Source organism: Tetranychus urticae, chromosome 3 (genome assembly GCF_039701765.1).
Source record: "Tetranychus urticae isolate SD_2017Ah chromosome 3, NJAU_TeUrti_SD_1.0, whole genome shotgun sequence".
NCBI classification, from domain to species: Eukaryota; Metazoa; Arthropoda; class Arachnida; order Trombidiformes; family Tetranychidae; genus Tetranychus; species Tetranychus urticae.
The window spans coordinates 18,598,704-18,625,093 of NC_142960.1; the positions used below are offsets into that span (position 1 = coordinate 18,598,704).

The window sequence follows — 26,390 nt, forward strand, 5'->3', positions numbered from 1 at the left end:
TGTAAAATCGAAAAGAATTATTATAAATTGAAATTTAGACAAATTCAAGTGTTTCTATCGGATAAAAAGTTCTTAGATTGAGATTATTCAAAACAATTTGCGCAAATCCGAATTAACGATCAAATGGTTAAAATTTGAATTATTTGAAGCTGGTGAACATTTTAAAGTAATGAAATGAAAAAGTGTAATCTTCAATTGTCAACTTGAATCTTGAAGCATTTCACCATTTCAAGATTAATATACTTGATACATGATGATTATCACAGGGTTATTATATAACAACAATCAGTAGGAAATGTTAACAAGCAATCAGTAAATACAATCATTTGATTAGTAAACATTAAAAATGTTTATCCATAAATTGAGTAACAAACAGATTCCACTTGAAATTAACTTATAACATGGATTTTCAGTTAACCAGTTGACTGGTTAACAAGAGTCAATGAAATATAAATTCAAAAAATTGGTCAAAAGATATTCGTGCTTACGTATCGTTCAGTTGATCGATTTTTCTTGAGCTTTACCGCTTATCTTTGTATAAATTATAATATAAAAATGTGACAAATACCATCCAATCGGAAAAGGTCGGTACTCTCAGAATGTGGCTCTGAATGATCCTGAGAGTTCGAATTCATTGTTCGGAGTCTTGTTGTAACTAGCATTTAGTTCGACAAGAGTAAGGGTTACGGACTGTGGAGTTTAACCTGGTTAAGAAGGGTAAACGAATCAGGTTAATCTTTCAAAATTAAATCTAAGGTTTAAAATGATGATTGAACTAATTTTCAACAACAAAAGTCCAATGTTGGAGCAAATCCACATGAACTGGAAGAAGCGAAGAGAAATTCTGATTAATCATTAATTTCCGATAAAAAGCAATTAAACTTGTTTGTTCAACTGTCTATTAATTATTAATTTTACCATTAATAAGCGAAGGTTGTGATTTCGTTTTGAAGCTCATCATTAGTCCGTAAAACCTTACTTTGACTTAATCTCAACCCAAACTCCAACATTTGACAAGTTATGGAGGAATAATTGCTTTCTTTTCATTTAAATTGTTCAAGTGCTCCACAAAAAACTGACTAATTTTTACCAACAATCGCAATTCATAGTAAAAAAAAGGTCCAAGTATTTCAATCAATTCCTTCTTCTGCTGTGTTATCCATAGAATGGAAATGTCGTCCAAAAAAATGTCATCCTGGAGACGTTTTGTTGATTTTGTAGGTCTAATGAAACTTGACCTTTGCCTATTACTGTTTGGTATTGCCAATAATTTACAAAATGTTACTGTTGTACAACTTGCTGAGGATAAAAAGTGCATTAATGATTTGCATTTACCAGCTAAATATTGTTTAAGTGTGACGGAGAAACACAGTACAGGAGAAAACGCTTACATGATTGTTGTTCATGCTTATTATATCAAATATTGGCAATTTTACATCACAGACATACCAGGAACCATTGTGGCCGCATTTTTAGGATGTTGGCTGGATAAATATCCTCATCATCTCAAATTTATGGTCTTAATAGCCTTATGCGCCAATACACTTCAATCGATTATTTTGCTTGTAAACGCATATCTATTTTCACTCAGTATGTATCTTTGTCATTCCCTTTTTCATGCGTTAGTTAAACGACTACACTAGTTTCACGGATATCTTTTTTTTATAAACGCTATCTACTATAAGTAAGATGCTTAATAATACCATTGGTAATATAGTGGACGGCGCTTATTAAAAATTAACTTATGCGTGAAACTAGTGTACATTGAGTTGTACAACCTTTGCCTTAGACAATCCATGTCATCATTTTTATAAAAAAATTGGTAAACTACAAGTTATTAAATTCAACCTAATCTGATTTGACTTTAATTGAACCTAAACACCTACATTTCCTAACAGTTATTAATACCAATTGATCTATTGATATCAAATATTCATCATGAAGATCATCAAAACCGATAACATAAACTCCACATAAATTAAACGAACAATTATTAACATGGATTGATAAGCGTTAAATTATGTTGATTTGTTGATGTAATAAAACTCTAATTATTTCTTAATTTCTTATTCTAACAATAGGTTCATATTTTATTTTAATCACTTATGTACCATTTGCATTAGGAGGAGGAATGTTCCTGATTTATGGTGCTTGTTATACATACGTTGCCTGGTCAACTCCACCGAAGCTGTTAATCGTTAGATTTGCTATTATGGAGTTTGTCAGTATGAGCGGTAAGTTAATTGTAAATATTCAGCTTGAATAAAATTCTAACTTGTTTTTTCCATTGCCTTTGTAAAGCTGGCTTTATTGGTACATATATCAGTAGACAGGTTCTGATGATGAAGCCGTGGGTTGGCGGTCAAGCACGTAATTATATTGGGCTTCTAAGTCTGTCAACAATCCTTCTGTTGATAGCAATGTTACTTGCAAGTATTTTCAAACTGAAAAATATGCCCGTAGCAACATCTGAAAAGTATAGAAATAAATTCTCGAATGTGTTTTCCCCCTTTTTCAAGACACGACCCAATGCTGGACGAGCTCGTCTATTATTACTTGTATTATCAGGAATTCTATGTTTAGGTGCATTTCATGGTAAAGAAACGTATGGCTTGCGGTACGCTGAGCTAATCTATGGTTGGTCAGCTCAAAAATATTCAACGATGCATTCACTGTTATCGATTATTCCTGCTCTAGCAACCTCCCTCGGTCCTTTTGTATTGAAAACATGTCTTGGTTTGTCTGATCCAATAATAGGAATTCTCGGGTCTCTCTCTGTTGTCGCCATGAACTTCATCCATGGAGTCGTCTTGACTCCATATGGTTTCACCTTTACATATATAGCTGGTGCACTTCATAGGATTTCAATTGCCGCCTTCTTTTCTTTGATTGCAAACATGATTGATTCCAATGAAGTCGCTAAAATATTCACAATGATTACCATCTTTGCCTCGTATGGTGCTTCGTTTTCAGCCTTTATGTACAAGGTAACGCTTAGCTTGACCATCAAAAGTAACCCGGGATTGACATTCATTATTGCGGCAATCATTTTAATCATTCCGGTTGCCACTTGTGTTTGGCTTGAAGTTACTCGATCCAAATGGGAACCCAAAGTATCGACCGAGAAAGACAATATTTATGGAGAAAAATCACTTCCAAATAATGCAACTAATACCAATCTTCACTCACCTAAAGTAGGTTGGGTAAAAATGGAGATAATTTCAATCGCTAATGATTCGAATAAATCTTCATCATAAAATTTCAAACTTTGTGAGTTTGTGTTTAGAATCTGCTCTAATCTCATTGTATTTGCTATTTTAAATTGCAAAGGTGAAAATTAAGGACTTAGTTCAGTTTAGGTCATAGTTTAGGACTTTTCTCAATTGTACATTCACACAATTTGTCAATCATCTAACGAAGTCAACTTTTTATAAAAAATTTAACAGCACCATCTTTAATAAAGATCAAGAATTAATTATCAGCTATTAGGAATATTTATGTCATTATTATATTATGTTATAATATTATATTGTGTTATTAAATTATAATATAACATGTATTATCATTACGTTTGTTGTCAAATAAAATATTCATGATTAACTAAAATTCACTTTACTTCGGACTTTTCTTTGGCTTATCGCAATTTTGTTTGGCTCTGATGATTTTTGAGAAAATTTCAATAACACAATAATGAAGTAAAATCAGCACTTTTATATTCTGTTGATCCTTGATCATTGCTTTTTTTAAGCTAATTAATCTTCCATTTAGTTTCAGGTCAGGTGTATAACTACGGTCTCTTTATCTAGACTTAAGACTAGTAGTTTCCCTGCTATTTTATATTGTATACAATAATAGAAGATGAAACAATTTCATGATAAGATGGCAACTCAACTATTGGCGCCAGTAAATCAGGAAATCTTGATTGGTATCAACGCTTCATGAAAACACGAAGCAAACTAGTATTGGGAAATATCAATTTGGTTTGAAATCCTTTCTCTTGGAATTATATCTTTATATTTTTATAGTTTATCAATAAGTCGAGTTCAGTAATCTGCACTTCATCTGCTGCATCACATCATCAGTTTCTATGAGGAAATTTAAAAAAAAGAAGAAAAAAATTCAATCTTCAGAATTTATACCTGATGCTTAATCATGATTAAAAATTGATATCTAGCTTTTCCTCTGAAAGAAAACTCAAAATACCCGATGAAAATTAACCAGAAAATAAAAGCAATCGCATCCAAAACAATCGCAGGATTTGAGTGTTGGGGGTCTTAAAGCTGATGGTTTCGTAAATGTTTCAATGAAACATACAATGGAATAGTGTAAATCAAATTCGCAAATGAAGTTTCAATGGGTTTATCACTAATTCCAAATGGATTAATAAACATTCATTTACGTAACCAGCATCAAGGTAAACAGGATTAATATTATTTCGCATTTTGCTTCAGATGAAAGTCTCTATAACAACAATCAGCGAAATGATGAAAAGATGCTTGAATTAGTTAATATCAGTTGCTCACTATTATAGCTATTTAAGCGTTAGATAATCAATTGTTTTATTATAACGGCAAACTAACGCTCAGATCAGCTTTGATTATGTGAGTTTGACTTTTTTAGTTTTCTTGTTAAGTCGTTTCTCGTCGTAAACTCGTTTTAAACACAAGTGAGTTAAAATGACCCAAGATTTCGCCAAAGATCTGACGGGAGGTCAAGTTTTCATTAGCTTTTTGAAGTTGACCAAACTTGACCCATACCTTTTCTTGCAAGTCTTTGCTATTGTTATGCAAGGCGTTACCATAACTCAATTAGCAGAGGACAAGATGTGCATCAATCAACTTCATTTTCCCAAAGAGTACTGTTTAACCCTGACTTCAAATCACAGTGAAAACGCGGAGACCACAAGTACATCAATATTGGTTCATGCAAATTCACTGAAGAACTGGCAAACTGCAATCGATACGATTCCATCCTCAATAGTCGCTCTGTTCCTTAGCTATTGGCTTGAAAAGTATCCTCATTACTTGAAGGCAATCATGCTTTTACCAAATCTGGGTGCCATTCTTTCGATCTTGATTCTCTTGTCCAATGCTTTTCTCTTCAAAGTCTGTAAGTAACAACAATAAACAATTTATTGCAACAAAATAATTTACAAATATTAAGTATGCGGCAATAGTTTAAACTTACTGTTCAGTTCCGCAAGTCAAAATGAATTGATTGAGAAACACAGCGAATAACCGTTCGATATGTTTGAAAACTAACGATATTTCCACGACAGCTTCAACTTAAACTTTGTTTAAATAGTTCTAGCTTACGCTGGTTACACCATTTTGCATTAACAAGAACACATTGAACACAAATTAATTTAATAGATTGTGTAGAATTTTCGCCAATAGAGTTTAGTGGTAATTACATAAATGCCATAAATGATATTTCAAGCTCCATCTTTGTTTAAACAGCTTCGTGGGCCATCCTTTTAGCTAGTGTACCTTCTGGTTTCTCTGGAAGCATTACTCTGTTAACAAGTTCATTTTACACTTACGTTTCCTGGTCAACTCCGACTAGGTTTCTGGTTATGAGATTCGCTATGCTGGAACTATTCATCAGTACTGGTAAGTAACAAATTCATTAACAGCAATTGACAATCACAAATAAAAGTTAAACATTCCAACTCTATGTTACACGACTTTTGCAGGATCACTTTGTGGTACATATTTGAGTGGAAAAGTCCTAACAATGAAACCCTGGATTCACGGTCAACCCGAAAACTATTTAGGAGTTTTGTTTGTTTCACTAGCCTTGTTGGTTACTGCATTCATTTGGGGTTTTTTTGTAACTCTTGAAGGTGTTCCTGATACTGCTGAACATCTAGCTTGTCGAAGTCACAGAGAAGTCGTTAAAGACGTTTTCCAACTGTCAAGATTTAAGGAGCTAGCTGAACCATTGACAGTTAAAAGATCAGGACGAGACAAAACCAAATTAATAATGGCAATAATAAGTGGACTTATCATTTGGAGTATAATAGGAGGCGATTATACGATAAGTTTCCAATTTTCTCAGAAAGTGTATGGTTGGAGTGCTGAAAAGTACTCTACGCTATCGACTTACTTCAATATTTTGCCTGCTCTACTTAGTGTTATTGTGCCTCAACTACTTAAATGTATGTCGGTTAGGGACTCAGCCGTTGGTTTAATTGGTGCACTTTCAGTCATTTCAATGAGTGGAATCAAAGGAATTGTTACTAATGATGTTGGATTTGCACTGGCTAATTCTTTTGGTGGACTTGGCTCATTAGCTTCTATTGCTAACCGAGCTCTTGTTTCCCAAATAGTCGATCCAGAAGAAACTGCCAAAATTTTCGCCATAATCTCATCCGCCAATTCATATGCCTCAATTGCAGCGGCCTACATTTACACTCATGTCTATAGTGCCACAATGGACTTCCATCCAGGACTAATTTATAATATTGCCGCATTACTCGCACTCATTCCAGCAATTAATTTCCTTGTCAATGACATAGCAGCAGTAATAAGAAAACGGGAAGAACGAAAACAGAAGCAAGTCGATGTTAATAACAATACCATTTCATTAGCCGTAATTTCCTAAAAGCACAAAAAACCAAACTGAAATGTTTCCGACGCAATAGCCAAACCAGAAAATGGATTCAATTCAAGTTCGTGCTTAAGTTAACAAAAATTGTCACTAGTAAGCCATTGGACCAACTTGCCAATTTCCTGGTATCATTAACCATTCAAAAGCATAATGAAAACAGTTTTTATATCTGGAGATATTTTAAAGAAATTTCCTGTCCATTAATGCCAGTTAATTAATCGTTAAATTTGCTATTATGAAGTCTGTCAGTATGAGCGGTAAGTTAATCGTTAATATTTTACTTGAATAAATTTACTAATTTGCTTATTCTATGTTCTTTAAATAGCCGTTTTTATTGGTAAATATATCAGTGGATAGATTCTGGTAATGAAGCCATGAGTTGACGGTCAAGCAAGTAATTCTATTGGACTGTTAAATGGATGAAAACATGTTTACTCATGTTTGTAGTAACAACTGAAAATGCTAGACAAAAATTGGGCATGTGATTGCTGACGGGTTCAAAGTATCTCGATTGAAAGCCGATTGAAGATTGATTGTTTGGCCCACAATATATTTTACATTTTGCACTCTCAATCATTTCAATGAGGTGATCAGAGGAATCGTCAAAGAAATCCTTCTGTTGACAAAACCGTTGCTTATAAGTGTTTGCCGACTTAAAAACATGCCCGCTGTAACACCTGAAAATGCTAGACTGAAATTTTCGCGTGCGATTGCACCCTTTTTCAAGATACGACCCAATGCTGGACGAGTCCGTCTATTATTAATTATATTAGGTGGGTCAAGCATGCGTAGGTTTGACCTAGAGGCCGTGATCACAGAAAGATCGAAATTTTTTTAAAAGAAAGAGAGTAGTCGAAACATCATAGTTATTGACTTTTATCGTTATAAACGAACTAGTAACAAAGTTATTCGAAATCGTTCATGATTTCTTGCATCAAAATGTGATTTTGCAAAAAAGGGTTGTCTTGAACAAAAGAGGACTATCAGAGCCATGCTTGATGAAACGCTAAATGCTTTCATGACAAGATTTCTAGATGGATGAACTATGAATCGTCAGAGAAAGGAACTACAGTGCAGCCATGTGTCTCTAGAAAAATGACCCGAAAATCGAAAATGAGTTTTTTTGTGTCGCCTTGTGTTTTCATTTACCTGAGACAACTTTCATTCAGCGAAACTAACTGATAAGCCTGGATTTATGAACGGCAAGGTTCATCGTTTCTATAGTTACGCCGCATTACATATCAATTGGTCTTTTAGGTATTGAAAATCGAGCTGCAATAACTGCCTAACAAGCACGTCATCTCGGCTTTCATGATACCGTTACAACACGATATCATATTTAAGAATTAGTCTGAATTCAAAGCATTTTTCATCCATAAACAGGTAGATTTGTTCCCTTAGACTTATTTTTGATAGAAAATTGTAGTCAGTATGACCGTGAAATGAGACAGGAATCGATCAATGTGCTAAAGGCAGCCAAAAACCGGTTTTTCGGTTCAAAGACTGTGGCCTGCTACAGAGTGGAGATACAACCATAGCTCCTTCGTTTATAGTAATATATTAAGACCTGCAAATCACATTTACAATGAAAAGTTATCTAAATTAACTCCTTCAATGTCAGACCTACGCATGCTTGACCTACCTAATACTTGTAAATTTAAATTTCATAGATATTATCATTACATTTGTTGTTAAATAAAGTATTATCCAAGATTTAACTAAACTATGAGTCCATCTAATACTTCGGAATTCCGTTTGCAAGTTTTCTTGGAGAGAAAGTGAAAATTGAAATTAAATCATGATCAATTCAAAGATTTTGCGCTAACCTTTTTACATGATTGCCATGATATTAGTTACTCGTGTTCTGGTTCTGGGTAGCATTAAAGAGCAACCATTCATCAATGTGAATATATGATCCTCGCGATGATAGTTTCATATTAAAAAGTAGCAACAAATAATACTGATTGCTTTTCAGTGCTGCACCTCTGCAAAAACATATAATGATAAACAATTAATCGGCAAGAAATTTGCATCGATTGGCAGAAATAAGCAAAATCCTAGATATTTCAGTCATTTGTAGGAAATAATGGGAATTTTGAAAGAACACTTCAAAGTAGCATCTTGTAGGAAAGGAAATCTTTAAAGCATAATATCATTTAATAAATAGACTTTGATTTATATTTTCAGGTTAGTTTGAAATATGTATGCTAGTTCATTGAAAAGTTACTAGACTACGAATAGCCAGTCAGTTCATTATGGATCACTGTGTGCAAAATGTAATATCAATAATATAAAATGAAGCAATTTCCCGATAGCATGACAATTTACGGATTACGGTCTTATTGTTGCACTGAAAATCTTGATTGGCATCGACGTTATTGCTCGAAAGTATTATTTAGAAACGTTAATTTGATATGAAAATCCCTTCTCTTAGAATTATATCTTTTCTGTTTGATATCAATGGACCCAGTGCAGTAATTGGACACTTCATATTACGAGTTTTCTTGAGGAAATTTCAATACAAAGATGAACGGTTCAATCTTCAGATTTATTTTTGTTTCTTAATCATAATGCAAATGTCTCCTTTCCTCTATAAAAAATTCAAAATAATTTATGAAAATAAGCAAGAAAATATGAAACAACACGAAAAGATAAGTTATTGCAAAGGGAAATTAACCAGAAACAATCGCAGGATTTGAGTGTTGGGGGTCTTAAAGATGATGATTTCGTGGATGTGGTGATGAAACATACAATGGAATAGTGTAAATCAAATTCGCAAATGAAGTTTCAATGGGTTTATCACTAATTCCAACTGGATTAATAAACATTCTTTTATGTAACCAGCATCAAGGCAACCAGGATTAAGATTAATTCAGATGAAAGTCTCTATAACAACAATCAGTGCAATGATGAAAAGATGCTTAAAATTAGTTATTATTGTTGCTCACTATTATAGCTATTTAAGCGTTAGATAATCAATTGTTTTATTATAAAGCAAATTAACGCTCAGATCAGCTTTGATTATGTGAGTTTGACTCTGTTTTAGTTTTCTTGTTAAGTCGTTTCTCGTCATACACTCGTTTTAAACACAAGTGAGTTAAAATGACCCAAGATTTCGCCAAAGATCTGACAGGAGGTCAAGTTTTCATTAGCTTTTTGAAATTGACCAAACTTGACCCATACCTTTTCTTGCAAGTCTTTGCTATTGTTATGCAAGGTGTTACCATAACTCAATTAGCAGAGGACAAGATGTGCATCAATCAACTTCATTTTCCCAAAGAGTATTGTTTAACCCTGAATTCAAATCACAGTGAAAACGCGGAGACCACAAGTACATCAATATTGGTTCATGCAAATTCACTGAAAAACTGGCAAACTGCAATCGAAACGGTTCCATCCACAATTGTCGCTCTATTCCTTAGCTATTGGCTTGAAAAGTATCCTCATTACTTGAAGGCAATCATGCTTCTACCGAATCTGGGCGCCATTCTTTCGATCTCGATTCTCTTGGCCAATGCTTTTCTCTTCAAAGTCTGTAAGTACAAACAAAAATCGTACAATACAATAATTGCCTTTAAATGGTTAATATTTTTGAAAGTTTTGTACCGTTTTCAATATTTGAAAGCTAATTTTAACTACTTGTATATTGTCGCTACAGTCTCTATCTTTGTTGGATTAGTTTTAGGTCTCTCAGATTTAAACAATTTGCAAATCGAATGAATAAAGCTTGAATTATATTGAGACATTATACCGTCATAAACTGATCTTTTTCATCTTTTCGACTAGTTCAAGTTGGTTATATTAGAATAACAATCCGAAAACTTAATCAAAATGTTATAACTTATTGAACTGTGTATAAGAAATGTAAGTTATTATTGGGTTTCAATGCAATTAGCAATGTTATGTATCTTTTTTTGGCTTATCATCTCGTCCAAGCTTAGCGCAAGTTTAATTTCAACTTTTTTGAATGAAAACATTGATTTAAGCAATTCACACATATTAAAATCATATTTAAATGTTCCTTTTTAAACAGCTTCGTGGGCCATCCTTTTAGCTAGTGTACCTTCTGGTTTCTCTGGAAGCATTACTCTGTTAACCAGTTCATTTTACACTTACGTTTCCTGGTCAACTCCAACTAGGTTTCTGGTTGTGAGATTTGCTTTGATGGAGTTATTCACCAGTACTGGTAAGTAACAAATTCATCTAAAGATCAAAACTAAGGCTAAAATTTACTTCATGAGCATGAAAAATTTTCCTTTGATAACGATTAATACCGATAACTGATTTGGAATTTCCTAACAGAATTTCCCTTGAAATTTTTGCATAAATCAGTGAAAGTAAGCTTTTAATGACACATAGATTACCTCAATTGTATCTTAATAATTTCATGAGTAGTACAAAAGAGAATCACAAACAAAAGTAAATGTTAAACATTGCAACTCTACTTTGATTACAGGAGTACTTTGTGGTACATATTTTGGTGGAAAAGTCCTAGCAATGAAACCCTGGATTCACGGTCAACCCGAAAACTATTTAGGAGTTTTGTTTGTTTCATTGGCTTTGTTGGTTATCGCATTCATTTGGGGTTTGTTTGTAACTCTTGAAGGTGTTCCCGATACTGCTGAACATTTGGCTAATCGAAGTCACAGAGAAGTCGTTAAAGACGTTTTTCAACTGTCAAGATTTAAGGAGCTAGCTAAACCATTGACAGTTAAAAGATCAGGACGAGACAAAACCAAATTAATAATGGCAGTAATAAGTGGACTTATCATTTGGAGTGTAATGGGAGGCGATAATACAATAAGCTTCCAATTTTCTCAGAAAGTGTATGGTTGGAGTGCTGAAAAGTTCACGACGCTATCGACTTACTTCAATATCGTGCCTGCTTTGTTGAGTGTTATTGTGCCTCAACTACTTAAATGTATGTCGGTTAGGGACTCAGCCGTTGGTTTAATTGGTGCACTCTCAGTCATTTCTATGAGTGGAATCAAAGGAATTGTTACTAATGATGTTGGATTTGCAATGGCCTACTCTTTTGGAGGCCTTGGCTCATTAGCTTCTATTGCCAACCGAGCTCTTGTTTCCCAAATAGTCGATCCAGAAGAAACTGCCAAAATTTTCGCCATAATCTCATCCGCCAATTCATATGCCTCAATTGCAGCGGCCTACATTTACACTCATGTCTATAGTGCCACAATAGACTTCCATCCAGGACTAATTTATAACATTGCCGCATTACTCGCACTCATTCCAGCGATTAATTTCCTTGTCAATGACATAGCAGCAGTAATCAAAAAACGGGAAGAACGAAAACAAAAGCAAGTCGATGTTAATAACAATACCATTTCACTGACCGTAATTCACTAAAACCACAACAAACCAAACTGAATTGTTTCCAACGGAATACCAAACCAGAAAATGGATGTAATTCAACCTTCAATTAACCAGTTTTTTCAAGCAATATCTCTTTCCATGCAACAATCATCAACCACTGACCACAAATGATTTCGTACCATCGATGGCTACTCAAAAAATGCCAAATGCTTAAGCACTTGTTAACCTACATTTTTGGAAGCATTACTCGATTTATTTATTGAATTATCCGTGTCTCATCAAGATTAATTTCAATACTATGTACCAATTTAGCAATCAGAATAGACTTCAAAGAGATTTCATTTCGATCTTCTTTTCATTATCCATCCATTATAAGGCAATAGATGGAGTTAACAGTTGATAAATTTATATGTTTTTTTGACAAGGAGTATTAGGAATGCTCAGAAGTTTTGAGTCAAATCATTCCCAGCTCCTTACATTTTATTAAATCATGGTTTTCAAGATATAAAAGACTAGTCATGTTAGCTTCTTCTTCCAATTGTTCATTGTATATTTGTATATTACCAACATGTAACAACAAGTTAAAAGATACATAAGCAAAAATACATCACCATTATAACAAACAAAAAGGTTTTACCTGTTGTATTGTGCTTCTGCTTTTTTCTTGATCGATAAATGTACAGGGAATGTTTATAAACCAATAAAAGCTGTAAACCTATCATTTAGTCTTTTAAATTGAATCTCTTTCTTGACAATTGACACCAATATATTTGATCTATCAACACACCAATTAAAGATCATCAGTTGATTCTCAATTAGTTGCCAATAAAACCTAATTTTAACCAGACAATTAATTACCATGGATCAATCAAGTACAGTGTTAACAGCACCTGAACATAAACCCAGGCCAGGTTTGGAAAGTCTTGATATCGCTGTTGTTGTCGCTTACTTCTTGCTCATTCTGGCAACTGGTTTTTGGGTAAGTAACCAATTTAAATTGATTTCATTACAGTTCTAATAGTGTTTAAATATAAACTCATTTAACAGTAATTTACTGTTGAAGAGCATTAACCCATTTTTGCCATTCAAATGGTAGCTCAAGCTTCAAACTGACATCAATCATTGTCTTCTCGACATGGCATAATTAGGTAAATTTGATTATTTTAAACAGAATTGTTTTAAATAGATCAAATTTATCGATTGTAATTGTTATTTAATCAATTAAAACAGACCTTTTGACTATCATCACCAATCTACAAAGGTTAGGCTGTAAAAGCTAAAAGAGTGACAATTTGAGTTGAAATTTTAATGCTCTTCACCCAATTTGACATTTTACTTTACGTTACATTATAACTGGTAAAACACTTTTAGCTTAATTATTTATCCTCGACTCATGCTGAGTTCCAATATTGTATCTCAGTGGATCCACTTTCATGAAAAATCTGACATTTGATACATTTCTGTTTTACCTTGTTTAATGATTTAACATGAACTGAAAGAAGCTCGAAATTGCCTTTTAAGTGAATTGATTTTGCTTACAAGTCAGACAAAATATGAAATTGAATTTGTTATAAAATTTATAGACTCCAGAATGATGTATAAAATGCTTGAAATGTTTCGATGATTGAAAATGAAGTAATCTTCAGCTTTTATTGAAATTAAACCAAGAGTATTTTGATTATTGACTGAATCCAGTGAACAATGATAACCGTATCAGAATAAATTGATCAAAAGCTGTATTGAGTGTACTCTTGGGTGCAACAAAATTTCAAAATAAACTCAAAATCAGTGAAATCCATTTCAATTAATATCACTCCCAACTGATTTTTAAACCAGAATTTTATCCAATTTGTCTTTCAAGTCAACAATGAAATTTAAAACTGAAGCTTTGACAGCCGAGGCTTAATCAAGCTCAAATAGTTGGAATCAAAATTGACATGAAACAATAGCTTGGTTTTGGGATTTTTTATGATTGGTTAAGATAGTTTAGATTGGTTGTTGATCACCTAAATCAACCCTGAAACCTTTTCAACACGGATTCAACCATTCAACCTCTGGACATGATTGATTGTGATGTGTTGAAGGATAAAAATAGACTAATGCTAAAATCAATATCAGAAAATTAACTTCAATTTTCATAAACAACATTGAGTTTCAATCATTTTTCGCTTCAAATTCAATGAACTAAGGCAACAATTAACAAATTAGTAAGACAACTGAACTGTTTTCATATTTTCCTTGCATTCAAATGTCTATTTTTGTCAGGCTTACCTTTAGATTAAATTGTATTCAGGAGTAATTAATGATAAATGAAGTTTAATGATAACCAATTTCAAATTAGTAGTACGAAAACATACGCTTCAACTCCACAGACCGGAAACGGAATTACCTCCTCCCCCCTTTCGCATGATTGATTTCACGCTCGGCTGACTTAACGCTCGGCTGACCTAACGGCTGACCTTGACACCGTCTTTCGATATTAATGTTTTTAATGCTTCAATGATTTTTGACACCGTCTTTCGATATTAATGTTTTAAATGCTTCGATAGTTTTTGCACTTGACCGTTTGACACCATCTTACGGTATCTATTGTTTCAAATGCTTCAATGATTCTTTAATTGTTCAAGGCTGAACCTGAATGAAAGAAGGGAAACGAATGTTTCCCTTCTGGAATTAACAAGTATAAATAGTAAAGTACAAAGGAATAAGCTTCAGTAATTACCAATGTATGCAATTGTCTATGTATTAATGTTAATATTAGCTTTAATTATCGTTTTATTATTCAAAGAATACTTTTATATTGTTCTAGATGCGTATTGTTAATATCGTATCACTATGGGACCTTGGAAAAAAGATCCGTTTAGCCGCAAGAATGACCAAGTTCAATGCTGATTTAATTAAAGAAGGAAGTAACTGTTTATTGCTCTTTGAATCTGGTAAAATAATTGCTACAGGTTTTAAAAGATTAAATGAAGTGAAAAAATTCATAAAGTCACGTTTTCCAAGTGCAAAATTCGTTAAAATTGTGAATATGACATCAGTTGCACATATCCGAGGTAAAATCAATTTAATTGGTCTTTCTTACGAACCGGAAATCTACCCTGCTCATGTCTGGAAGAATAAGAACCTTTGTGTTGTGTATTAGGCTTCTGGAAAATTAATTGTTACCGGCGGAAAAACGCATAATGAGCTCCGTGATGCATATCGAGAGTTTAAGAAGAAGACAAGTATAAAAAGAGATGATGTTGATCAAAAAAGATCAGTAAAGTAACTGAAATCATAATGTCAACTTTAAACTGGCACTCTTTGAAAGCTGTGAAAATCAACGATCTCCGTCTAACCCTATCATGGGCAACAGACGGCAACGACAAAATTGTTTGCAGTCGTGCTGACTTGCGTCTTTTTGTGAAGGATTATCCCACTTCTTACGGTGTCAACATGAAGCGATGGGAGTTAATTCAACTTGACATCTTCATTCAAGAAGTGCTTAAAGGCAACACTCCCGCGCAAAAGGTTGTTGATGAGTTGACCATCGAATCAACAAGCGGAGGAATCATGCTTATTAAGCGTAATCACCGTCTTTGTATCCGAGAGAAGGATATAGCTCCACTTGACATCTATCTCTGTGGTGTGAATTTCATTCTCAGTGTACTAAGACCACGAGAATTTGTCTGCTGCCCAATTGCTCCAGCCCGAACAATTGAAGATGCCTTCATCTTTTCCACTTTAGTGAAAAGTGAAATAAAATCAATCGACCATGTCTTCAAAGAAGAAGAAGAAATAATTGCCGGCAATAAACTTCCTGCCGAAGCTATCAAATTTCTAAAAACAAATTGTGTAAAAATTTTTGACACATATATGAATAATTTCGGGGAAATGATTCTACCCCCTGGACCTTGTACTCGCAATGACTTCATGTTGAGAGTCAACGGAGAATTTTTGAAATCTTTGCGCGGTGTCCATGCTGAATTTCCCCCGCTCCTTCGATCACTCACTCTGCTGATGAGAGAAATCGGAGAGTATAAATAGAAGAGAGAAAGTTCAAAATGCTCACAAGAAAATGGATTACATTTGCTGCTATATTGATGTTCAAGGCTTTTACGCCAACAATGTATTTTATCCTCGTGAATGTGCTGTCCTTAGTGATCATGGTGCAAGTGTATTTAGTGTTGACCATGAGCTAAAAATGGATCAACTATCTGCCAATGATCAGCGACAGGCACTGTATCTAACACGCAAACATCATGGTTTACCTTTTGAAGTTGACAAAGGTGCCAAAATACAAAGTATCAATGATATAATCATTGCCTTTTATGAATGTGATCTTGATGACGACCATTTTCTTGCTGCTTGTAAATCCAAGGAGGCTGAAGATATGTTAAGGGCCCTTGGTATTCCCAGATTTAACCTTGGAAAGCTTGGTGCAACTTGGAGCGGTATAAACACTCGGTTGGAACCATGTAGCTTACATGTAAATCCTGGGAAATGCAGTCTAAATGCAGTAATCGGCATGAAGAAGTGGGTTGAGAAAGGATAAATAAATAAAAATTGAAACAAATTAGAATTGACAAAGTATTGCCTTAGAAAAGCAAACAAAATTAGATTAAAAACAATTCATCGAATAAGAAAAAGAATCCTTACCGTTTTCCATCATGAAAGCAGATAAGAATTGGCGAAATATGATTTTAAAAGAGGGAAAAGAAAGAAAGTTTATCGTTGAAACTCTTGAAAATAACTGATGCTTTTCTGAAAAAAGTTTCAGCTTAAATACAAGACTCTCAAACAACTTTGAAATAAATGGGTGCACCTGGCAGCTAAATAATTTCATTAATCACTTAACAATTCACGAAGAGGGAAAAACCAGCTTATGAACTATCTCCTTATTTGGAAGTTAAGTAATTCCCTGAATCACTTTGCATTTCAAACATCATGAAAAGGGAGAACCAGCTTATGAATAATCTCCTTATTTGGTAAAAAAGTAATTCTATTAATCTCAATTCATGAAAAAAGAAAAACCAGCTCATGAATAATCTCCTTATTTGGTAAAAAAGTAATTCCATTAATCACTTTACATTTCAAACAATATAAACTCATTATTTGATCAATTAATTCTCATGTTTGAAAATAGTAAATGTGATAAATCACCTCATCTGTCAGCTTAAACTGAATCATCATGCTTAAGAAGACATGAATTCAATAATCAAGTCATTCAACTCATATGATAAAACTTAATCAGGTGAAGAAATCAAGCATAATTAGGTTGATAGACAATTGAGCTTTGAAATAAACCTAAAATGAGAGAATTAGCATAAAAGTGGTAAAAGCAAATTTTGACATTTGACCCGCAATGATTATACTTGTTAATTCCAGAAGGGAAACATTCGTTTCCGGTCTGTGGAGTTGAAGCGTATGTTTTCGTACTACTCAAATTGAACCTTTAGTCCAACTGTTTTGGTTGGATTTACATTTACAGAGATTTCAGAATCGTAAATTGAATCTACACTTTAAAGTGTTACTTTAATCAATATATTTCAATGTTTAGCTCCTAATGATTGATTAGTTGTAAATGTTTATTGTGTTTAACGTTTAATTGTGCCATTAAAGATAATAACTTGAATGGGTAAATTGACCCTTAAAGGATATTATGGATGTAAGATGAGAAAGGTTTCTCAGGGTAACAAAAGAGTTGATCACAAATCTTATTCATCCTTTTATTCAACTCTATTGATAATCGATAACTCAACCTTGAACTTTTATTTTGTATCTTTTTGCTTCTCAGGAAATAAATAGAATTGAATAAACAGAATGGAAAATGCTGATCATACAATAATATTAACATCAAATTCTTGGTTACTTTTTAGTATGAAAATGTTTAGTCAATCTACTTGAATACAAAATATCGATTGGAGTTGTTTTTGCTCAAATTATCATTTAGATGATTTTTCGCTCATTTCAGATTTATATTGAATAGATCACGTTCTTATGATGATTAGTTGAGACATCTCATTAAGGTTAATAACAGAAGAATAATTATTTCATTTTCTTTTCCTTTTTCTCTTGGAATCCTTCTGAAAGTCCATGTGGAAAACGAAAAATCGAGGAACAGTTGATGGCTACTTTTTAGCTGGACGTTATATGACTTGGCTAACAGTAAGTAAATGTTTCACTCTTGATTTACCGATTTATTCATTTACCAGAAAAACATCTTGTACTACAAGTCTAGATAGTAAAGATAAGGCTTGAATGGAAACAAACAGTTCAACCAATTCTGCTTGTTAATGTTCAGTTACAGAGAGAAATGAATATATTTCCATGAATATTATTAACATATTTATAGCTGCATAATCCGCTGATATGAAACTATTCGGATTGACTTATCATTCCAATTTGATGAAGAAGCAGCAGAATGAGAGTAATAAAGGTTGTGACATGTTTATCCAGTAAATCTTGTACGATTAAGTGTTATAAGCTGAACATTGAGCCTGAATGTGAGTTGTCCATTTGATTAATTTAAATTTGCTTCATCATTTAAGGTTGGAGCCTCAGTTTTCGCCAGCAACATTGGAAGTGAACATTTCATTGGATTAGCTGGATCAGGGGCTGCATCAGGAATCGGTGTAGCTGCTTTTGAGCTTAATGTAAGTATCCGTGAAATGAAAATAAATGCATTAATGAATATTGGAATGAATTTAGCATTTCATAAAAAATTTATATGAATTGAAAGTCTAAATCATAGTTAAAAGAGTTAAGTTAAAGGATTGTGATTAAATAATGTCTAAATGATCGATATATGATGTAAAATAAATGCGATGATCAGAGAAAAATAGATTTTTTGTTAACCTAATTAACTCTCGCTGCTTATGATTTTTTGGAGCTCACTGTTTTGTACAGAACTTTATTTTAACCTTTAACTGTTGATTTAACCCAAATTTAGGTAAAATTGTAAACTTAAAGTTACATGAAAAGGTACTCAATAACACAAACAGCTTCAATCAGATATTTATAAACCAGAAATTGGTGGATCAATAGAAAACAAAAGCTTATTAAAAGTCGCATTCAATTATCTCTTTTACTGCAATCAATAAATTGATTGACTTTACCTCGATTTTGCCTATTTTTGGACTAGTAAACAAAATCAGGCAATTCATTAAATTGTCAACAGATTTAATTATTCTAGAAATCGATAATCATCAATCATTTAACACTAATATCTTTTACAATTTTTCAATAGGCCTTACTAATCTTACAAATAACTGGATGGCTATTCTTGCCCGTTTTCCTGGCAAGTAATGTAAGTCTAAAATTATTTTATCCTTACAAGAAGCAGTAAATAGAGACAATTAAAGCACACAATCAAACTTTTCTCATAATTAACTATCATGTTACAATTTTAGCCAATAGACTTGTAATTAAATCTCTTCAGCCATAAGATAAATTTCTGTTTATTATTCCTATCAATGATGTAGTCATGAGAAAAAGTTTGATTGAGTGAATAAAATTTTTGCGATAATTATCACCTCTTGTTTTGAAGGACCCATTGAGTAGAATCAAATTACCAATTGAGAATTACGAATGAAAGTGAAGATTGTGATTCCATTAAACTTTCCAATTCTGGTCCATTTCATTAATCCTTTAATCTCTTTATAAATAAGTAAAAAATGCTGAAAGGATTAGCATCAGGAACCATCCAATTCTTGAAGCAGAAGTTTAAAAGTCTTGAAAATAGTAATTTTGTCTCATCAGATTTGCCAGGTTTTTTTCAGAGATTTAGACATTTCCAGATGCAATGAGTTCCAATCTATTGATATCTTTTCACATTGTGTTCAGCATTTTTGCGCATTAGAAAATTTATCCTGAAAGACAAAGAAAATCAGTTAGATTTTATGAGAAGATATTTAAAATTCTTGTACACATCAAGATAGCCAGTATTTCAATCTTAAAGATTTTACTAGAGACAAAAGTATCATTATATTTTTAGTACATGTATAACCTTTAACTGACTGGAATAAGACAGTAAGATGGACTGAAAATCCGATTATCATGATGTGAAATGAGAATAGGAAAAAGAATAGATAATAGATAATAGAAGCTTTCGTTATTGAGTTATGATGTTTGAATGGAAAGTAAGAAAGATTAATAATGAAATGAAATGCTTTGATTTAATATCTACCTTGACCCTTCGATTTTCCTTGGTTAATCTGGAACTAGAAATTGGTTCCAATCATATTGAATGGTTAATCTATGAGGTTTTTTCCTTTTTCCAAAAGCTGTATGACATGGAGTAAAACTTGGCAATCAACTGAAATCAGGTTTTACTATGGACTTGGGTTTGTCTTATATCACGGTTAGTCTTTTAACAATAAGCAAACAACCATCCAAATGAGCAGAACTTTCAACGAAAAGTCATGTTTAGTCTGCAGAAGAAAAGATATTGACATTAAACAAAAAGGTTAGATCAGAAATAAACAGACTATTGTCACTATCAGAAGATATTAGGTTTAGTTGGTAGATCAAAATTAAACAGTTATAGATAGATTTTTATGATCTAGTTATTAAGTCAGATGGGATGCAATATTATATTGAATATCCTCGTTGTATTGAGATTTAGAAAAATCTAATCAATGACTAATAGATTAAAATAAAACAACTAGAAATTGGAAGAAATGAGAAATTGTTCGCTTAGTTTTAAAACCAAGATGAAAACTCTGAGAGGATTAGAATTAATTCTGATAGGACGCACATTTTTAGGCAGGGCAACGGTTAGCATTAAAGATAAATGCTGCTGCTTAATTGAATAATTTAAATATTAGCAACCTCAAGTAATCAAACTAATTCTATGTTTCATTTTGTTTCCAAAGGTTTACACCTTACCTGAGTTTATGTCTAAACGTTTCGGAGGCAAAAGAATACAAACATATTTAGCTCTTCTCTCACTACTGTTATATGTTTTCACCAAGATCTCGGTAAGTTAATCATTTTCTTTGACTAAAAAGCTTTATTTATCTTCAAAATGAAATATATCCTAACAATATAAGACAAAAAAGTTGAAATTAATTTGGTTTAGTGCAAATAACTTTTCTAAAGGAAAGAATGAATAGACTTACACTTGAATAATTAGATCATTTGCGGAAGATAATCAGACCATTTTTCGTTACACTTGACATTTAGATCTTGACACTTGACTTTGATATTGAAAAAAAAGTTAATGAAATCATATTAATAATACAGTTTTTAATTAAAAACAACCAACCTTAATGTCACTGATCAACGATTTGTGATGAATTCAAAACATCACCTGAGTAGAGAGTAAGTTTACATTTGGATCGTAGAGGAAGGTACACAATAGCATAAAGGGTCACTATATAACATAGATGAACTATTTACACCGAGAATGTTAATTGAAAATAATTAGACATAATTCCACTGTAAAAAAATTAAAATTCAACAATTTTAATAGATATTTTGCATAATTATTTTGCTTAACTCCAACCGTTAATTCAAAAGTGAGGGGTCGCTATAAATTGACATTTGTAATTTTGAGGTAGAAACGAGTGATTAATCTGAAAAATGAAACTTCGTCTTATTTGTGAAATAAATTGCAGTTTTATCATTATTGATTAGCTAGTTAATGCATTGAATTTAAAAACACCAGATTTAAACACATGTGTCAACATAGAATGAAATAAGCTGAGACCATTGAACATCGAAAGTATTATGTTTGAATTGTATCATCGTCTAGAGTTGTTTTGGGAATAATATTTGGATTTATATTGTGATCATAAATAATTTAAATTAGTCGCAAATTATTAGGTTAATCTATTTTCTGGTGCCATTTTTATCCAACAAGCTCGAGGATGGTCAATTTATGTCAGTGTTTTAATTCTACTGGCTCTAACGGCGGTTTCAACGGTAACTGGTAAGTCAATCATGTCATTTACCTTTTATTTGATTCATGTTTATTACGATTAATAACTGATCAAATAAACATTAAGTTTATTCTTCCTGGAATAAGTATTGATCATACTCTCTGTATTAAATGTAATTTTAGGAGGATTAGCATCTGTGATGTATACTGATACAATACAATGTTTTGTTATGTTGGCCGGAGGAATCCTATTAACCTACAAAGGTAATGGCAACCATTTTAATTATTCATGTGTGATTAGGTTTGATAGCTAATTTATTGACTCTTCCTTTAGCTATAAATGAAATCGGTGGAATTGGAAATTTAAAGCCACGCTATTTTGAAGCCAAACCGTCAGTCATTCCTGTGAACGCAACAACATGTGCTATGCCTAAAGACACTGCTTTCCTGTTATTGAGGCCAATTGATGACCATGATATGCCCTGGTTAGGCTTTTTAGCTGGACAAACCTTTGCATCAATGTGGTATTGGTGTACTGACCAGGTAAACCCAATGTTTAAATTCAACCTCGTAAAGGAAAGCTAATTATAGAAAATTTTGGTTCTTTTCAAATATCCACCTGATTTGTTGCAGTTGAATCTACATCTTTTTATTTCATGTTAAAACTCGTTTGGATATTTGACAGTTTGTTTGAAAATTCAGGTGAAATAATGGACTTTAGCTAATCATCACGATTTACCATTAGTTAAATTTATGATTTTTTTTCTTTATTTGCTTGTCAATCTATTGAGTGGTAGAAAGTTCCAGTAGCTAAAAAACACATTTACCCTTTACACGCATGGAGAAACCTCTAGTCTATTAATATCATGAAGAATCATGTTCATCATGATAAATCACTTAGTCTTTATTAAAAATATCTTGAACATAGCTCAAGTCCAAGACAGTTAGAGTCCATAGTCTTGTTAATTAAAAAGACATTTTTCTTGCACCTGGAATCTCTCTATTCATGGATACAGGTTATAACTTACAGAGGTATAAGTTATTAACAGATTCAACGTACAAGTCTAAGTTTTACATTTACATTCATCGAGCTTGATAGTCAATCGAGGTTCGTTTAGGCTCATCAATTACTATTTCAGCTTCTTTTCTCAGTTTGCATGAAGTAAATGCGATCAGATATCTGCAGCCTTTGAAATACAGGCCTTTATGATTAACCACATCCTTTTGTATCTGTTTTATTTTTTTTCATGTGTAAGAATTGTTTGTGTAAATGAATACTTAGTGTTCAACCGATTGTGATCTCGATAATGTTTAATTCAGTATGAGTTGGCCCAGAATAAAGGAAATCCTATGAAAGCGGAAAACATTGATTTATAATCAACCATTCAATTTTGTGACTTCCTTTTTCTCTTCTGATCAAAGCAATTTAGTCAGCCTTTTGAGATAAGCAATGACTTTTCTTATAGAGATAATAATAATCATTCTTCCTTTAATCACAGGTTATTGTCCAACGCTTATTAGCTGCCAAAAATCTAGCCCATGCACAAGGAGGCACATTGCTTGCAGGCTTCTTGAAATTGATGCCTCTTTTCATCATAATCATTCCCGGAATGATCTCAAGAATATTGTTTCCTGATGATGTAAGCTGTGTCGATCCAGTTGAATGTTACAGAGTCTGTCAAAGTTATACCGGCTGCTCTAACATTGCTTACCCACGACTTGTGCTCGCTCTGATGCCCAGTGGACTCAAAGGCTTGATGATGGCTGGAATGTTGGCTGCTCTCATGTCTGGATTGTCATCGATTTTCAACAGCTGTAGTACAATGTTCACCATCGATATATGGCCTCTGATACGACCAAAAGCTTCAGTGAGGGAACAAATGATCGTAGGAAGGTACATAATCAGATGAATAGCAAAACCTTTCTTTTAAGTCAGATAATTGTCTAATTTTGGTAAATTTATAGATGACATTTTTAAGTGTTTTTAATCTACTCTTTAATTGTTTCGTTAACAGATCATTCACTTTTGCCATGATTGCTTTTAGTATCGCATGGATTGTGGTCATTCAAGAAATGCAAAGCGGTGAACTTTATATTTACATACAAGCAATCTCATCAATCTTATCTCCTCCTATTGCCACGGTTTATGGACTTTCAGTTATTTGGCCTAGAATGAATGAACCTGCAGCATTTTGGACTCTAATTATTGGTCTTGTTATTGGCTCTGTTAGATTTATTTTGGACATTATTTATCGTGAACCTCCTTGTGGTGAACCAGATCTCCGACCAAGTTTTATCAAAGATATTCATTACATGTATTTTGCACTCATTTTAACAATAATCTCTGTGATTACGTCAGTCTTTGTTTCTTTAATCACAAAGCCAACTGAAAATTTCAGGGTATGTAACAGATTTCATATCCTTCAAGTTTCTTTATGAATTGAATCAACATTTTACACTGAATTATTGAAAATCTGATATCAGATTTAAGTTCAAAGAGCTCACATTAAGAATCAAATAGTTCATAATAGATCATTAATCTAAGCATTATATAACAGATATTGAATAACCTTTTACATTCTCTATGTTGATCATTATGAAATTATTTGATTTTGCAGATTAACTCTAATTTTTTCAGATCAAAAAATGACAATTATTCAACTCGTAATGTTTGCTAATAGATTATACAAGAAAAATCTTTGACCTGATTGATGTGTAATCTCATGTTCAACAAGATCTCATTTATATATTAAAAACAGATTTAATTGATTGTTTTTCTTCTTTTAACAGCTCATCAGAACTACATATTGGACTCGATTCGATGAGAGTATCCGTGATGACGAAGTTAAACCAGTTCCAGCTAAAACAATGGAGTTAACGGACATGGATTGGCATGAGGAAGATGATAAATGCGATGTTGATTTGGAGGAAGGTGAAGAAGCTGATGATGTTATGATCAAGGATAAAAAGGTTTCCTTGTGTAAAAAGTTTTTCATTTGGTTCTGTGGCTATGAAGACACAGAACAATCAACATCCAAATCAAAAGATCCCGAAGGAGTTGGTCTTAAATCGTCCGTTGCTGATGCCTTTGAATCACATTCTGGTGTTGCTTCACTTCGTCAAACTTTAACCCAAAAGATAATACTTCGTACAACTTTGGCCTTAATTGTTGTTCTTTCCGTCTTTTTGTTCACCTATTTTTCCTTGCCCTTCCACATGCACAATAGTCCTTGACCAAAGTGACAAATTAGTCAATCATTAACTAATTAACTTCTTCCAAAATGCCATTCCATTCAGTCTTTTCCTATTTACTCACAACCAATCAGTTATTGATTGATAAATGATACTAAATTATATTAGGACGCATATTTGAACCACTTATACAAGTAATAAGGTTTTAATTACCCAACACTGCAAATGGATACCTAATCAACTGTTAACTCGATCAAGAGTATAAATTATTTTTTACTGATTTGCGGATGATTGTTGTAACAATCGTTCGTTGATTAATATCTCTTCCTATTCCCACTGTTGTATTTTTATTTTCCTGTTGATTCCTTTTTGAATTTTGATTGTTTTTGTTTTTTTTTTGAAATCAACTTATCTACTTTCATTATTATTCAATACTTGACTGATGGTCAAGTTGAACATTTAATAATCCGAATTTAATCCGGATTTAGTTTTATGTAATGTGATCAATTATTTTCAATTACAGTAAAAGCTGAGATAATGGGATCTAATTGATCACTTTAAGGTTGAGTTCAATATTAGTTTAATCTGGTTGAACTTTGATTTGAACTGTTGAACAGTTAACCTAGAAATTGTTGATTATTAGAAAAGAGTGAAAACGCTGAAATTGGACTTCACGGTTAATCTCCAGAATTTCAAAGATTCTCATCTTCATAACTTTTACTGTAGCTGACAAATGTTGACTAAAACATGTTATGAGTAATTTTTTAAATCATCTTATTTTTAGTATCAATTTTACTGCTACTAACTGATTTAACATCCACCTTTTTCATCAACCAATTGGTTAATAATTTACACAGTCAGTGTAACATCAACTGATCATGATTTTGCTTTGATCAAAATATCAAACGGGATTCAACCATTTGAATATTTCACTCAAAAAAAATATGATCAATATACAGTAAAATTACACTTAACCGATATTTTTGGAAATACTCCATCTATTGGAATAATTAAAACTTTTCTCTTATATTTCTCTTTCTCACTTTAATTTTAATTTTGTCCAATCAGAACGACTCACAAAAAAAGACAAAAAGAAAGAGAAAACTATTAAACAAAGAAAAAAGTATTAATTATTCCAATAGATGGAGTATCTCCAAAAATATCGGTTAAGTGTAATTTTACTGTAATTGAAATTGTTATCCATGAATGGATTAAATAATACTTAAATAGAGAACTAATTTATCTGAATTTTAGTTAAAATTGAATACTTTGATGATGAAGAAATGAAGTAAAATCAAATTTACACTTATCAAAGCTATTTGTCAGCTGAAAATGGTGTTATTTTCACTGGCAAAAAGTGTTTGTTTACCATGAATAATCATTATCG

The 26,390-nt window shown here is 32.6% G+C and overlaps 4 protein-coding genes and 1 long non-coding RNA gene across 8 annotated transcripts; 4 read left to right on the forward strand and 1 right to left on the reverse strand.

Annotated features, from left to right (window-relative positions):
• The first annotated feature begins 1,033 nt into the window (after positions 1-1,033).
• On the forward strand, positions 1,034-3,257 carry LOC107362849 (uncharacterized). Its single transcript, XM_015929987.3, has 3 exons — positions 1,034-1,590; positions 2,082-2,234; positions 2,302-3,257. The coding sequence occupies exons 1-3, from the start codon at positions 1,167-1,169 to the stop codon at positions 3,255-3,257; spliced, it is 1,533 nt and encodes a 510-aa protein (XP_015785473.3). The 5' UTR covers positions 1,034-1,166.
• Positions 3,258-4,547: 1,290 nt separating this feature from the next.
• LOC107363352 (proton-coupled folate transporter-like) lies at positions 4,548-7,375 on the forward strand. Its single transcript, XM_015930561.3, has 4 exons — positions 4,548-5,109; positions 5,460-5,612; positions 5,696-6,869; positions 6,938-7,375. Exons 1-3 carry the CDS (start codon positions 4,677-4,679, stop codon positions 6,604-6,606), a joined length of 1,497 nt encoding a protein of 498 aa, XP_015786047.1. The 5' UTR covers positions 4,548-4,676; the 3' UTR covers positions 6,607-6,869; positions 6,938-7,375.
• Positions 7,376-9,612: 2,237 nt separating this feature from the next.
• On the forward strand, positions 9,613-12,667 carry LOC107362979 (putative peptidoglycan muropeptide transporter SLC46). The gene is made up of 3 exons (XM_015930139.3): positions 9,613-10,147; positions 10,646-10,798; positions 11,069-12,667. Exons 1-3 carry the CDS (start codon positions 9,715-9,717, stop codon positions 11,977-11,979), a joined length of 1,497 nt encoding a protein of 498 aa, XP_015785625.1. The 5' UTR covers positions 9,613-9,714; the 3' UTR covers positions 11,980-12,667.
• Positions 12,668-12,725: 58 nt separating this feature from the next.
• Positions 12,726-25,581, forward strand: LOC107362977 (sodium/mannose cotransporter SLC5A10). Of its 3 annotated transcripts, XM_015930136.3 has the most exons (11): positions 12,726-12,925; positions 18,022-18,096; positions 18,480-18,584; positions 19,178-19,237; positions 20,805-20,909; positions 21,757-21,862; positions 21,995-22,075; positions 22,146-22,354; positions 23,311-23,705; positions 23,827-24,211; positions 24,602-25,581. In XM_015930136.3, the coding sequence occupies exons 1-11, from the start codon at positions 12,806-12,808 to the stop codon at positions 25,043-25,045; spliced, it is 2,085 nt and encodes a 694-aa protein (XP_015785622.1). In that variant the 5' UTR covers positions 12,726-12,805; the 3' UTR covers positions 25,046-25,581. The 3 variants fall into 3 exon arrangements, with proteins under 3 accessions (XP_015785622.1, XP_089125218.1, XP_015785623.1); XM_089269092.1 differs by lacking the exons at positions 12,726-12,925; positions 18,022-18,096; positions 18,480-18,584 and adding an exon at positions 20,214-20,290 and having other exon boundaries at positions 19,202-19,237; XM_015930137.3 differs by lacking the exons at positions 12,726-12,925; positions 18,022-18,096; positions 18,480-18,584; positions 19,178-19,237 and adding an exon at positions 20,154-20,290.
• Positions 19,094-21,437, reverse strand: LOC107362980 (uncharacterized). 2 transcript variants are annotated; one of them, XR_016199794.1, is made up of 5 exons: positions 21,197-21,436; positions 21,051-21,128; positions 20,818-20,968; positions 20,117-20,360; positions 19,094-19,799 (listed from the first exon to the last, which is right to left on the reverse strand). It is a non-coding gene; the product is annotated as an uncharacterized LOC107362980 (long non-coding RNA). The 2 variants fall into 2 exon arrangements; XR_003082479.2 differs by lacking the exon at positions 20,818-20,968 and having other exon boundaries at positions 19,522-19,799; positions 21,197-21,437.
• Positions 25,582-26,390: the final 809 nt, after the last annotated feature.